The sequence below is a fragment of the Chiloscyllium plagiosum genome, unplaced genomic scaffold (genome assembly GCF_037043375.1).
Source record: "Chiloscyllium plagiosum isolate Xiang-an unplaced genomic scaffold, Cpla_swu_hap1 HiC_scaffold_21, whole genome shotgun sequence".
In the NCBI taxonomy this organism is placed as follows: domain Eukaryota; kingdom Metazoa; phylum Chordata; class Chondrichthyes; order Orectolobiformes; family Hemiscylliidae; genus Chiloscyllium; species Chiloscyllium plagiosum.
In genome coordinates, this window is record NW_028270159.1 from 69,685,344 (window position 1) to 69,701,766 (window position 16,423).

The window sequence follows — 16,423 nt, forward strand, 5'->3', positions numbered from 1 at the left end:
GATGGCCTCCTTCTTCAAAGACCAGAATTTCCCTTCAGACGTGGTTGACGATGCTCTCCAAAGCATCTCCTCCACTTCCCACTCCTCCGCCCTTCAACCCCGCCCCTCCAATCGCCACCATGACAGAACCCCACTGGTCCTCACCTACCACCCCAACAACCTCTAGATACATCTTGTCATTCTGCCTCATTTCCGCCACCTCCAAACAGACCCCACCACAAGGATATATTTCCCTCCCCACCCCTATCAGTGTTCTGGAAAGACCAGTCCCTCCGCGACTCCATCGTCAGATCCACACCCCCCACCAACCCAACCTCCACTCCCGGCACCTTCCCCTGCAACCGAAAGAAATGCAAAACTTGAGCCCACACCTCCCCCCTCACTTCCCTCCAAGGCCCCAAGGGATCATTCCATATCCGTCAGAAATTCACTGCACCTCCACACATATCATTTACTACATCCGCTGCACCCGATGTGGCCTCCAATACATTGGGGAGACAGGGCGCCTACTTGCAGAATGTTTCAGAGAACACCTCTGGGACACCCGCACCAACCAACCCAACCGCCCCGTGGCTCAACACTTTAACTCCCCCTCCCACTCCGCCAAGAACATGCAGTTCCTTGGCCTGCTCCATTGTCAGACCATGGCAACACGACGCCTGGAGGAAGAGCGCCTCATCTTCCATCTAGGAGCCCTCTAACCACAAGGGATGAATACAGAGATCTCCAATTTTCTCATTTCCCTTGCCCCCACCTTTTCTCAGTCCCAACCCTCAGACTCAGCACCGCCTTTTTGATCTGCAATCTTCTTCCCGACCTCTCCGCCCCGACACCCTCTCCAGCCTCTCGCACTACCTTTTATCTTAGCCTGCTTGGCACACACTCCTCATTCCTGAAGAAGGGCTTATGCCCGAAACGTCGAATCTCCTGTTTCTTTAATGTTGCCTGACCTGCTGCGCTTTTCCAGCAACATATTTTTCAGATCTGATCTTCAGCACCTGCAGTTCTCACTTTCTCTTGGTAGCGAACGTCGGTATTTTCCTCTTTGAGAGCTGGGCCGAACATGATCAAATCATTGTCTCCGAGCTGTTACCATTGATGGTTGTTTAACATTGCACAAACTGCCAGCTCTCCAGTTATTTCCTAATGGTTTGTCATTTTATCAAATAATGACTAACTTAGTCATGCAGTCAACTAAACTTACTTTGCAATTTACTTCACTTGATCCAGGAGAACCTGCATTCCCATTTTCCTCACCGTTTGCTAAGACAATGTTTCCAGAACTGTAATTCATCAAAGTGCACAAATTAAGTCATTTAACATAAGTAAACTTATCCAGAATTAACTCCAAAGCAGTTCAACAACAAAAAAAAAATCGCAGACTTGTCAGTCAGTATTCTACGCCTGGTCAACGAGTTTTCTTAAGTTCGTCAATGACTGTGCAAGATAGTCGTGTTGGTATAGGGTTCTATTCATTTCCACAAGATGTCTACAGTACAACACAATGAGGCAATGCTGGGGTTGGGGTGTGGAAGAGATAGCACAGAGGGAAAAGATGAGAACACCATTTCTTCAGCATGTCACCCTTGTTCATAGCCATTTCTTGGCTATGCAAGACCTTCATACTGAAAGACAAGCAAAATTCAACCGTCCATTGAAAAACTTTGGATGTTTTATGCCGATTCAAGTTAGATCTCTTAAAATGTGCCATCATTTCTGAACTAGTCAAGCAGTTGTTTTCTGTGATTGTTCTCATCTGTGCTGGTGTTCACCACGCTGCCATGGGATGCCTTAGTGAGGCAATCCTGACATAATCTTGCAATAACTGCCAGAACTTTCCTTTCACATTATTGATACCAAATATAGCAGATTTCATCTGACCTCAGACCAAACGTACTTCCCAATCCAGTTCCTTTTAGTTCTGGCAAACGTCGGTTTCCACCGAATTCATGGTGTGATGTGTCAACATTTTCACAGCTGCAACTGGTCATAAAGTATCAGTTAAATCATTTTAAGTATGTCCATGATCACAATGTTAATATTTGGCACTTCATATCACCATCCAGAGTTTTGGCTGTGAGGGCAAGAGCTGGTGGGTGTGGAATAAAGAGGTCAAATAAAGACTTGTCTGCACTGGAACAGAGGGAAAACATCCCAAATGCAAGAATTTACGTTTAAATTCATTACCTCGGAAAACGAAACTCAAGACTTTATACACTATTGCTAATTTATCCCTTTCACGAACAAATGTTTGGTTCAGAATGCGAATATAGTAATTCGTCATTATTCAAATTCACTGAAGCTTCATGTCATATTAGCCAGTATTGGCTGTTTTGTTGAAAAGAGAATTTCATTCCTTTTCCTTTCCTGCTCCTCCATCCGTTCGGAGTTTACTGTAAGATCTGGCCATAATAAACACAGGAGTAATTACACATCTCCGACCTAGAGCAGTATAATGACCTCAGTATTTAGACTTCTAATAATTGATGACATCAGTGAAACGGTGTGGACGTGCTGCTGCCTGGATTGAATTCGCCATGAAAGACGTTTATAAGCTTGCTTGATTCAAACAAATAACAATTACTTGGGAAACTGCTTGACTCCGTGGATACGCATGGCAGCTGGCCAACTTAGATTATAAAAAATGCAAAGCATTCAATGGCGACACTCTATGGGAGATAGACCAAGGTGAGGGGACCAGGAGTCGGTCACAGTCTGCAGCCATATTTCTTCAAATGTCACCAAACTTTGGAGGCCATGGCAATGATTTTGGAAGTAGTATGTAGAGGGGGTGGGGGAGTGAGTATGAGCAGGAAAGAGAAACAAAGAGAAACGATGAGGTAGGGTGAAGGAGAGGAACTCATTTCTTTATTATTTTCACTATGGCTGCATTGTCCAGAAATATAACCTCAATATTGATCAGCAAGGAATTTCCCGTCTCAGGCTTTTCGATAGTTCGATGTTGGTACAAATGCTTAAGACAACTCTGTTGCAAATATTAAATTCCTCAGGAGGCAGTCCAGCAGCCACTTTAATATAGTTGCTGTTGTCTGGCCTGTCATTCATAGCATTGCACAATAGATTCTGAAGGAATCAATGGTTCTTCAAAATTCCCTTTTCAATTTGTTGTATTCCAAATGAAGCATAACCAAACCACATCAAAATCCGATCAAATGAAACTTGCTTCGTCATGTTTACCCTCCTGTCTGGCAAACTTTGATTCCCATCCTCCTGATAATCTGGTCTGTCAAAATGTCCCCAGCTACATGTCAACATAAAGCACAAATTAAACAAAGGATTTTCACATATAAATGACTTGCAAGCATTTGAAAATAAACCCTGAAGATCAAAAGGCTCTTTTGAACTGATACGGCTTTTTTGTTAAAAAAAAGGAATCACTCTAATCACCAGGAATAATGCAAATTTTGGGAGAGGCTGTGGTCTGGAATGGTCGTGTTTGCTATAGCACTGGAAGATGCTGTCAAGAGGAGGTTCCTCCAGAAATCTTAAAGAAATGTCTGCTCTCCAGAAGTTCCTTTTCACATTACATTCTGTTAAGAAAGGTCACTTTCAAAAGATATGACTGCCATATATGATGACTTTTTAAAAAGATTAACAGTGGTTTGCAGGACACCATAGTCTATTCTATTTTGAGAGATGGGGTGAGGGGAGGTGTCTGATGTAATAGTATTGGGAAGCAGAGTTAGGTAGTCGATGAGTCTTCAATTTGTTTCCCCTCATTGCACAGTCTAGTACTTGTAAGTAAACAACCGAAGACGTGAACATTGAAGGGCTCGAAATAATTATTGAAAGACTTTGCGTTAATGAATGCTCAATTATTCACCGGCTTTTAACTGGGAGGTGTTAAGATTGGGAAAATGACAGGGAAGGAGTCTGACACCTTCCCATTGCTAAGCCATGCTGACATCGACCTGTTCTCTTTGACGTCTTGTCTCTTCATGATCTCTCAGGCCTGCCTCCCTCATTTCCCTGACAGTGCCCACCGTCACAGCCTCAGCGATCATCAGCACGAACAGTAGGGCTCAGAAATGTACCGATCTGTCTTCCCCCTCACTGGACCAGCAGCTCTTGAATCTACGCCACACCGTCAACTGATGAGAAACAACTGATAACATATCATCCTTGGCAAAGTTCAAAGTCTCCAGGATTCAGTTCGAGCATTAGGTCTGCAGCATTAACTGCAAGATGCCACCTAAGATTTCTTTTTACAACACTCGCAAAAATTTTACAAAAATTAGAATGACAAGTCAATAATTTCTTTAACATTACACTGGAAAATTAACATTTATTGCGAAATCTTTGCAAAGTGAATACTTTGCAAAGTCTTGCAGGCAGGCAGAAAAGCAAAGTCATGGAAAAATGAATTGTTTAAACCAGACTCACAGTAGACTCACAAGGACAGTAAACTACTATATCAATATTCAAGAAATGAGAAAAGAAACAACTCCATATGTGGAAAGAAGCTCGAATGTTCTAAGCTCTTGTTCTTGAGATGTGATATGAGTAAGCGTAGTTTAGTCTAAAGGGAAAATGTGAAAGCTATCCAGGCACCCTGACATGAGGCATTTTGCCAAAAGTATTGGGTCCACCCTGCAGGGTCCGAATAAACTTTTTCTTTGCTCTTGCTCGCATTTGAGTCGAGTTGATTTCATTTCCACGACGAATATAAAAGAACGGACTATAAAATCGACAATCTGAAAGAAAAACAGAAGTTGCTGGAGAAACTCAATAGTTTTGCAGCATCTGTGGAGAGAAAGCAAAGTTCATGTTGAGTCTAGTGACCCTTCTTCATAGAGATCTGCAGTTCTGAACAAGAGTCATTCAAGTAAAAATATTAACTCTGCTCTCTCTACACAGATGCAGACGACAAGCAACATGAATTTGACTGGGACAACACTACCATTATAGGACAACCGAAACAAAGAACAGCCAGGGAATTCCGAGAAGCATGGCACTCATCCACAAACTCCATCAACAAACACATAGACCTGTTCCCAATATACCGGCCACTCCAGTGGACAGCTGAAACTGACAACTGGAAGCGGCAGGGACAGGCCACTATAAATGCCGGAGGAAACACCACAGAAGCGCTTCACAGGAGGCTCCCAAGCACTGAGGATGTCACCTAGACAGGGGACGAAACGTTTGCAACAAAAACTTCCAGCTCGGCGAACAGAACCACAGCAAAAAGAGTAAATGTTGGAAAATCTCAACAGGTTTTGCAGCATATGTAAAGAGAGAAAATAGCTGACGTTTCGAGTCAGCTATTTTCAGCTGAGTCAGCTATATGTGAAACGTCAGGTCTTCTCTCTCCTTACAGATGCTGAAAGACTTGCTCAGATTTTCCAGCATTTTCTCTTTTTTCGTAACATGGACAATCTGAGCAATGGGAGATTCTGACAGTAGAGAAGCAACAGGAAGATTCTGTGTGGAGGCTCAGGCAGGGACAGCTGGAAGACAGTAGGGCCTCGTGGTTTGGGTATGTTATCTAACCAGCCTATTCAAAGATGCTGTTACTCAACTCTGGACCCGATATTCCTGGTCCAGAAGTAAGGACGCTGCCACCATTTCTTGGTAGGCTACAGGAAAGAAGGGAATGTTTTCTCAATCTCACTCACATGGAAACTCATGTTTCTTACGCTGTATGCGGTGGGGATGGAGGACACAGAGCAGATGGGAGGGGGTTAGGGATATTGTGACTATCTTTCAAAAAGAACTCACCTGTGTTGGTGATATTAACAAGACTCAATACACAGTCACTAACACAAAACAGGTGTACGTGAACTTTATCCAGAATATTAATACCTATAACATATTAACACCTATGCAGACCCCAATGTACAGGGTTAAGTCCTGGATATTAATAACAGCTTTGTGCGTGGGAAATCATGTCTCATGAAGTGGCCTGAGTTTACCGAAAAAGTAACAAAGAGGATTGATGAGGGCAGAGCGGTCAACATGATCTACATGGACTTCAGTAAGGCATTCGACCAGGTTCCTTACGGGAGACTGGTTAGCAAGGTTACATCTCATGGATTACAGGGAGAACTGTCCATTTGAATACAGAACTGGCTCAAAGGTAGAAGACAGAGGGTGGTGGAGGAGGGATGCTTTTCAGGCTGGAGGCGTGTGACCTGTGGAGTGTCTCAAGGATCGGTGCTGGAACCACTATTTTTCGTCCTTTATATCAATGATTTGGATGTGAACATAAGAGGTATTGTTAGTAAGTTTGCAGTTGACACCAAAATTGGAGGTGTGGTGGACAGTGAAAAAGATCACCTCAGAGTAGAAAGCTATCTGGATCAGATTCGTGACTGCGCTGAGGAGTTCAGTTTAGAAAAATGTGAGTTGCTGAAATTTTGAAGAGCAAACCTTACTGTTAATATTACGTTCCTGGGGATTGTTGCGAAGCAAAGAGACCTTGGAGTGCAGTTTCATTATTCATCTAAAGTCGAGTCGCAGGTAGATAGGCTAGTGAAGAAGGTTTACTTTCTTTTATTGGTCAGAGACCTTTGTATTGGGATTGGCAGGTCATATTGTGGCTTTACAGGATATTGATTAGGCAACTTTTGGAATATTCGATGCCATTCTGGTCTCCTTCCTATCGAAAGGATGTTCTCAATCTTGAAAGGGGTCAGAAAAGAATTGCAGGCTTCGATAGGGCATTTTTCCTTCGAGCTTCGGATTCTAAGGGGTGATCTTATAGAGATTTACAGAATCAGGCCGGGAATGGTTGGGGAATTGGCAAGGTCTTTTCCCTGTGGTAGGCGAGTACAGAACTAGAGGACAGGGAAGGGAGGGTAGTTTGAGAGGGTGTTGGGAAACAGGGAGTGTGGGGAAACAGGGAACGGGGAACAGGAGGCGGGGAAACAGGGGCGGGGGAAACAGGGCGCGAAACAGGGGCGGGGAAACGGGATGAGGGAAACGGCGGCGGAGGAAACAGGGGGCTGGGAAACAGGGGGCGAAAGAGAGAGAGGAGAACAGATAGCGGGGGAACAGAGAGGGGGAACAGAGGGGGGCGAGTACAGCGGGCGAGTACATGTGGGAACAGAGGGTTACAGAGTGGGGAAACAGAGAGGGGGAAACGGGGGGAACAGAGAGAGTGAGTAACAGAGAAGGGGGAACAGAGAAGGATGGAACAGAGTGGGGAAGGGGGGACAGAGAGTGGGGGAACAGAGATCGGGGTTAACAGAGAGCGGGGGACAGAGAGCGGGGAACAGAGGACGGGCGGAACAGAGAGGTGGTTGGAGAGTTATTTTATAGATCTACAACTCAATCTTGTTCCTGTTCTCTCCTCCTCACCTTAAATCCCTCTGAGGGGTCAGAACTATTACACAGTTCCTGGAAAGTAGAGTTTCAGGGAGATCAGGTGCTGAAGGCTGCATTTGTAATGCTGACTTTTATTGGTCTGTGCACAGATCAATAAATGAACCTGGGTTCGATACCTCTCTGTGTGATGTTTGCGCATTCTCCCTCTTTGAATCTCCGTGGGCTTCCTCTGAGTGCTCTGGTTCCCTCAAACAATCAAAGACGTGCAGGTTAGGTGGATTGGCTGTAGGAAATGCTTGGTTACATGGTTCAAGTGGGATGCTGTTCCGATGGTTGGTATAGTCTCATGGGCTGAATGGCCTGCTTCCACACTGTAGGGATTCTGTGACTGAGTATCAGAGTTCGGAGGTCACGTTCTGGCTGTATCGGACATTGGTGAGGCCAGTTTTAGAATACTGCACTCAATTCTACTCTCCCTGATTTCGGAAAGATGTTACCAGGATAGGTCTCAACCTCATAATGGCAAGTTCCTGGGAAGTTTTAACGAACAAATAGACCATGGAGTGTGGGTTGATAGTTCCTTGAAAGTGGGCTTGTAGGTAGACATGTTAGTGATGGTGGTGTTTGGTATGCTAACTGTTTCTGGGCAGTGCATTGAGTATAAGTGTTGGTTGTAACATTGGAATGCCCAGACTGCTGTCAATTCTGGTCTTCCTGCTATAGGAAGGATGTTGGGAAACTTGAAAAAGTTCAGAAAAGATTTACAAGCGTGTTGCTAGTATTGGAACTTTTGAACTATAGGGAGGGGCTGAGGATATTTTCCCTGGAGCACTGAACTTATACAACTTTATAAAGTTGTGAGGAGCAACGACGGGGTAACTAGTTACGGGTTCTTTATTCCCAGTATAGGGGAGTCCAAAATCAGAGGGCATAGGTTTAACGTGAGAGGGGAAAGACTTCAAGGGAACCGTTGGGACAACTTACTTCACGCAGGCAGAAGTTGATGCATGTATAGATTGGGCTGGTTGGCATGACAAGTAGGACAAAAGGGTTTGTTTCTATTCTGTACATTTCTCCGACTCTGTTTTGCTAAACCTGAACGGTTTTAGAAAATAACTACACGATTATTATTAGGACTGTGGAGTTAAGGGGAGAAGCTCAATAGGCTGGGGCTTTTCCCCTGGAGCGTCAGAGACTGAGGGGTTATCTTGTAGAGGAGCATGATAGGGTGAATACCCAAGGTCTTTGTTTCATCCAGTGTCGGGGAGTTCAAAATGTCAGGGCATTGGGTTTAAGGAGAGAGTGGAAAGATTTCAAAGGGAACTAAGGGGCAAACGTTTTACTCAGATGTTGGTGGGTGTATGGAATAAGTTGCCATAGGAATGATGGACGCAGGTCTAATTACAACATTTAAAAGGCGTCATGAGGGGTACATGAATAGAGTGTGATCAGAGTGATATTCGGCAACTCTCCCAAATGGGACTGGATCAGTTTAGGATATCTGATCGATATGGACGAGTTGGACTGAACGGTCTGTTTCCGTGCTGTATAAGTCTCTGACTCTAACTGCTTCAGCAAAATGGTGAAAATCTGTAATAAAAACAAAAAGTGCTGGAGATCCTCAGCAGGTCTGGCAGCATCTGAAATGGTGACAGATGCAGGAAACATTGCAGCCTTGAAGAAGCATTTAAATGTTCATACCAGGCATGTGTGCTTCATGATCAGTATGGATATGATGAGGGCATTGTGTTCAGTAGCTTTATACAAGAGACCCTGACTCCATTTTATCCTGTATTTCTCTGTGATTCCCTCCATTCAGAAGCAGGCCGGATTGGGAAGCAATAGGGAATGTGAATGAGATGTGAGCTACATTGTGAGAGGATTCGAGTACAGGAGCAGGGATACATTTCTGGAAGGGCCTTGGTGAGATCACACCTGGAGTACTCCGTGTACCTTTGTGCTCCTTTCCCATTTCTGGACATCACAGTAGAAAGAAAGGACAAGGGGGAATTACAAACCTGCGTATGCAGAAAACTGACAAACACTGACCAAATACTTAACTACACCAGCAACCATCCCAACACACACAAAGGAAGCTGTATCAGAACACTATTCCAACGAGCCACCACACACTGTAGCACAAACGAACTTCGAAAAACAGAGGAGAGCCATCTATATGACGTATTCAAGAAGAACGGATATTCAAAAAACACAGTGCGCAGATTCCTCAAGAACAAACCACGACAAGCAGACAAAACACAGCCAGAAACCCTAACCAAATTACCATATATCAAAGAAGTTTCAGAAATGACAGCCAGACAACTGAGACCACTCGGAATGCTAGTAGCACACAAACCACCAACACTCTCAAACAAAAACTAACAAACTTAAAAGACTCAGTAAAACCCATGGACAAAACCAACGTCATCTATAAAATTCCATGCAAGGACTGCCACAAACACTACGTAGGACAAACAGAAAGAAAGGTAGCCACCAGGATACATGAACACCAGCTACCCACAAAACGACACGACCCCCTCTCCCTCATAGCCCTACACACGGATGAAAAAAAAAACACAATTTCGACAAGGACAACACATCTATCCTGGGACAGACTAAGCAAAGACATGCCAGAGAATTCGTAGAGGCCTGGCACTCCAACCACAACGCCATAAACAAGCACATAGATCTAGATGCCATCTATCAACCCCTCAGAAAACGAACAGGAAATGACGTCACCACAAACCCCAGGAACTCCATCCAGGAGAAAGATATAAATAGAAAGCAGGAGACAACAGCTTCGCTTCACTTGGAGGTCGCCACTGATGATGTTACCTAGCCAGGTAATGAAACGTCTGGATATCAAACCTACAGCTCAGCGAGCAAACCTATAGCCTAGATTTCTCCCAGCTCTGCCCAGGGATAAACGGTCAAGCTTGTGCAGGTCCCACCTAACCCAGAAACGGTCCCAATGCTTGAAGAATCTAAACCCTTCTCTGGTACACCATTTCTCCAGTTACACATCCAGCTGATCTACCCTCTTATTCCTGCTCTCACCAGCACATGGCACTGGGATCAAGTCTGACATTATTACATTTTAGTATCTATATTTTAATGTAAGTCTGATTTTCCTTTATACAGCTTTTAGGCCCTCATCCCTTTGTTTAGCGATGTCGTTGGTGTCTGTGTGTTCCACGACCACAGGCTGTTTACTCGCCAGCTCCAGAATGTCCTATAGCCACTCCATGATATCACGAATCCAGGCACCAGGGCGGTAACATACCATCCTGGATTCATGTCTGTGGCCACAGAAGTGCCTGCCTGTACCCCTGACTATTGAATCCCCTGTCATTATAGCCCTGTCACTCTCTTTCCTCCCGTTCTGCGCAGAAGAGATACTGTGGTTTCATGAACCAGGCTGTTACTGATTTCCTTTGAGGCTATGCCACCAATAACCCCACCCCAACAGAATCCCAAGCGGTATATCTGTTTCTGTTTGAGAAGGGGATAACCACTGGTGACTCCTGCACTCGTTTCTTGTCTATTTGCATAATCTGAATGTTACCCATTCCCTTTCTGCCTATGTAACCCTCACCTGCAGTGTGACTAACTCACTAAACGTGCTGTCCATATCATTGTCAGTATCACAGATGCTCCACAGTGAGTCCACTCACAGCTCCAGTTCTGAAAAACAGTTTCCCTGTAGCTGCATATGGCACACTTCCGGCACACATAACCGTCAGCGGCACTGGAAGCGTCCCTTATTTCCCACATTGTACAGGAGCACACCACGGGACTGAGTTCTCCTGTCACATCATCTCTCTACATTCAACTGGTTACTCCCATTAAGAGAAATCAAATGAGCTAGCAATTTTCTTTCACTTCAAACATTTCGATTATAATCAAAAGGCCAGATCTTTACTTAAGTTGATATGTTATACTTTAAAAACTGTTACAAAATACTCCGCAGTATCACTTACAAAATGCCTATTCCCATTGGGACCAAGTGATTTTTTGAATGGCCTAAACTAAAACTGAGTTCCAGCTTCACCTTCTCCCTGTCTCAACTCATTCTGTTTTCACCCAACTCCAAAACACTCTCAATGAGCCAAGCAGCACTCACGTTGCAGCTCTGCCATTTCATTGTTTGCTCACACCTGCACTGCACTTTGCCTCCTGTACTTTCCAATGAGCACTGCTGCCTCACAGCGCCAGAGACCCGGGTTCAATTCCCGCCTCAGGCGACTGACTGTGTGGAGTTTGCACGTTCTCCCTGTGTCTGCGTGGGTTTACTCCGAGTGCTCCGGTTTCCTCCCACAGTCCAAAGATGTGCAGGTCAGGTGAATTGGCCATGCTAAATTTCCCGTAGTGTTAGGTAAGGGGTAAATGTAGGGGTATGGGTGGGTTGCGCTTCGGCGGGTCGGTGTGGACTTGTTGGGCCGAAGGGCCTGTTTCCACACTGTCAGTAATCTGATCTGATCTAATCTAATCTGAATCTCAATGGGAGCTCAAGAACAGCATTTCATCTTTCTATTCAGCCCTTTGTAATCCCAGAGACAACACTGAACAGTTTCTAGATGAATGCATAGTTGTCAGAATCTGGAACATTCCTCCTAAAAAGGTTCTGGAATTTGTATCCATAAGAAATTTTATTGAGTTATGGGCTTACGAAATATCACTTTTCTCTACAAAACAAGTAGACTAGGCAAAATTGAAGACTGCAGATGCTGGAAACCAGAGTTTAGATTAGAGTGATGCTGGAAAAGCACAGCAGTTCAGGCAGCATCCTAGGAGCAGGAAACGTTAGAGTCAGGGCAACAATGAGATGCTTCAACAGGAGTTGAACAGGTAACTCAAAGAAAACCCTACTCCTTCTCACTTATTTTCACTTCCAAAACCAAGGGAGTTCCAGAAAAGCACCTCTGTATCCAACCACAGCACTTTGCCCCACAATCATGGCACACGTAGAAGTGGAACAGTCTGTACTGGGACCCACTGGGACCCTGAAACACTTGGTGAAGACTAAACTCATCTGAGCATTGAGAGCCCCACCACATTGCATGCATTTTCTATTGTTTTAACACTTTGCCTAACTTCCCTTGTACTTTTCCTAATGAACCTGTTCAAAGTTGTTATTGCACACACCTGCACCAGTTGTGAATTGAACCCAGGCCTTTCGGTCCAATATAAGGGACATTTTCACCGCATCACAAGGCATCGTCTCTAACTTCCCTTGTCCCTTAACGTTTCTGGTGTTTAGCTGCAGAGTCACGCCTGAATCAACTCGGCTATTGGGAGGAAAGGGCGGAACTGGAGGACGGAGCAGCGGCCGCTCCGCCAACCAGGGTGAGTGAGAAGCGGAGCCAAAGCATGCTCGAGGAGTGACCGCTTCAGGATTGGTCAGAAAGCAAACTGTTTTGCAGGATTGATCATTCTCACTACATAGTGGAGAATTGAACCTCTCTCATAAATCAATGGGAGAATATAAGAAATAATTGAAATGTACATCTGATATTGTACATATTTCCAATCGATTTACACAACTCGAGTAAGAAACTTCATTTCAAACTCCCAGAACGATTGGCAACTTATATACTTGGCTGGTATGGTTGAATTGTAATGAACATTCTGTATGCATGCGAGACATCACTACGACTGTAACTCGACAGAGCAATTGTTAATGACTAATATTTTACTCACGATTCTGTGCAGAAATGAATATTCTCTATAAACTCACCGATAATTTCAGACGTACGCGCAGTTGGGTTTCCATGTGTGGCATGCGTAGTGTCACATTGGTCAGGACAGTGCGAGACATGGAGCAGCTTTCTTCAGCAGCGGCTGCAATAGGCTTCAGAGAGCAGCGCTCAGAGCCTGTGTGTGGGAGCCTCGCTGGGAGAAATGGGAGGAGAGACTTCACATGGCCTGGATATAGGTTAAAAAAAATATAAAAGACCCTCCAGGCCTGGGTAAGGAGAAGGCGGTCTCTGATCAGGGAAGAGGCCCATGTTTACGGCCGCCATTTGTTTGAGCGAAGAGGGATCGCGGGCTTCAGGTCCGTCACCTTGAGAACGTCAAGTTGCAGGAGGGCGAGGCTATCGGAGTCTATAGAACCATCAGAGGAAAGGGAACACGCATTCCTCCTCTTTCAGCTTCCCTTCTGTCCTTCCTACAGCATCTTTCCCTGGAACATTGAGCTGCCTGTCCTGTCTCTCCCTCAGCTGTGTTTCTGTAATACCTTTGATATCCCAGTCCCATCTTAGATTAATTCACTAAAGACATGAATGCACCCGATGGAGTTTTCGTAACTTCAGCAATTGTAGCTTTTTAATTGCATCTATTTTGAAGCATTTAACTCACATTCAACCATTTGTAATGGTTGGATTTGAACCTGTGTCCAGAGAACATTTGCTGATTTTCTGGATAAATAGGTTCACAGTAAGTCCACTAGGCCATCACTTCGCCTGCTCACAGATTGTGCATTCCAGTGCAACATCAAGCAAAGTCCTTTCGTCCTGCACAATTGTTTGATCCTACACTCTGGTGATATCACTCAGTATCTCTCCATGTGGTATCCCTCACTGTGTGGGTCTAATTGCTGCCTCTGTCAGCGTCTCACTCTTGCAGCTACTCCAGATCCTGACCCAACAGAATTCTCCACTCCAAAGAGATGAGGCAGCACAGGCCAGGTACGGAGACTGGGATTTTCCAGATCTCTGTGGGGCTCAGTGCCATTCTACATGTGTAACCCTCACAGCATCAGTCTAATTTCCCATTCTGCCTATTTCCGTGTCTTCCACAGGTACTCAGGAAGTTCCTGGCTCAATAAACTTGCCAACTGCTGGTTGAGAAAATGGTTGATCAGCTAGAGAGATAAAGGTCAGGGAAGTCGGGAGCCTTCAATAAATCCTGCCGTCAGGCAAGATCACTCCAGTGCAGAGGGCAATGAGAGGGCTCCAAACATCAGCTAACAAGACATGATATAGATATAGTGCTGGAGGGGAACACAGTACACCACCCCTTCTTTAAGTTTTGCTGTACTGAGACAGCATCGGGAGTTCCAGTTTTCAATCCAGGCATGTGTTGTCTTGGTGAGAACCTGGACAACAGAGGGGAAAACAGGCCTGCCAGGAGAGGGTGGTAATGCTGCCTGGGATTTTCTGTTGCCTATTCTCTCTTCAAAACCGTATCTATGTTTTGTCTTGTGGACGAGTGTCTTCAATCATTCTAACTCCTATAACATTTCCTATCTCTGTCATCTCCTCCCCCTCACCAATTACTTCACATACTTGTAACCTCCAGTCCAGACGATCTTCAGTAGCGCTGTAACTTGCTTCAGTCTCTACAACATGCCTTGTCTCGATAGTCTTCTCCTCCAACAAGAGGAGACATAGGGTCTGTTTCTGTGCTGCATGACTCTTCGGCTGAGGTTTCCTAAATGGAATGTGTTTGGCCCATATCATTTCAAATCTTCTCCTCTCAATGTATCTACCCAAGTGTCCTTTCCATATTGTAATTGTTCTTGTTTTTACCATTTCTGTGTACCATCCTCTGTGGAAAATGTTGCCCCTCAGCTCCCTCTTTAAATCTTTGCTCTCTCACCTAAAGTTTAATCTTCCAGCTTTGGACTCACCTACCCTTGGCCATTCACCTTACTTAGGCCCTACATGGTTTCGTAAACCTTTGTAAGGTCACCCCGTGACCTCCTCTGCCCAGGAGAAATATTGACGACAATGTTACAAATATCTCCAACTCATGCACTCAATGCCCAGCCAATAATGGCAAGTGTGCCAAATGATGCTTTCAACATCCTGTCCACCTGTGATGCCATTTCCAAGGAACTATGTAAGTGCACCTTTTCTCTCCCTGTGTTCGACAACACTGTCCTGGGCCCTACCATTAACTGTGTTAGTCCGCCCTGGTTTGTCTTAACTAAATCCAACACCTGAATTAAACTCCATTTTTCATTCCTTGGCCCACTGGCCCAGTTGATTAACATCCCCTTCGATAGCTATATTCCCTGCCCACTCTTCCAGTAATCTTGGTATCCACAAACATACGTGCAGGGACTCCTATATTTTCACTCAAATCGTTTATGTAAATGGTGCACAACAGTGGTCCCAGCACCAACCCTTACAGCACACTACTGGTCAGAGGCCTCCAGTCTGAACAACAGCCCTCTACCACCACCCTTTGTCCCCCATTGTCATCCCATTTTGTATCCAGTTGGTTAGCTCTCCCTAATCCCTTGTGATCTACCCTTACTAACCAAAGTATCATACTTCATACTGACCAAGGATTTGCTGATGCCAGAAACAAAGTCTATTGCTCTGCCTTTTTCTAACTTCTTAATCACATCTTCAACAAACTCCAGGCAAGTTTGTGAGACATGTTTTCCCACGCACAAAGCTATGCTGGCTGCCCGTAATCAGTCTTTGTCTTTCCAACTGCATGTAAGTCCTACCTCTCAGAATAACCTCCAACAGCCGACCCACCATGATGTCTGGCTCATCAGTCCGTAGTTCCCTGGCTTTCTCTTGCAGCCTTTCTTCGTTAATAACACAACATTATAATCATAGTCAGAGAGTCATACCGCACTGTTCAGTTAACAGTAATCATACTCTAAAACTGATCTCGTCCCACCTGCCTGTTTCTGGATCATATCCCTTCAAACCTTTACTATTCCTGTACTAATCCAAAAGTGTTTTAAATGTTGTAATTGTCCCAACATTCACCCCTTCCTTTGGAAGTTGTTTTCACACACAACCCACCCTCTGTTTAACAATGTGCAACTCATGTCTTTTGTTTAAAAAGTCTCTCCTCTTAAACATAAAAATATAGTGCCTTGTCTTGAAACTACCCTATCCATGGGAAAAAGACAACTCCCATTAACTCTATCTATCCTCCTCATTATTTTATAAACTTCTATGAGGTCATCTGTCAACATTCAGGTTTCAATGAAAAAATACCAATCTGTCCAGCCTTTCTTTATAACTGAAACATTCCATACCCATCCACATCCCAGTAAATCTCCTCTGAATCCTCTCCAGCTTAATAATAACCTTCCTATAACTGGGCGACCAGAACTGGAAACATTATTCCAGAAGAGGACTCCCCAATGGCCTGTATAATA

The 16,423-nt window shown here is 44.6% G+C and overlaps 1 protein-coding gene across 1 annotated transcript in view; it reads left to right on the forward strand.

The window, feature by feature from the left end:
* LOC148146300 (uncharacterized) overlaps window positions 1-12,675 on the forward strand; it is a 33,558-nt gene extending 20,883 nt beyond the window's left edge. Inside the window, 1 exon segment of the mRNA XM_087998633.1 lies at window positions 12,551-12,675. Within this exon segment, the coding sequence (XP_087854759.1) occupies window positions 12,551-12,675 (125 nt within the window).
* The last annotated feature ends 3,748 nt before the right edge of the window (window positions 12,676-16,423 follow it).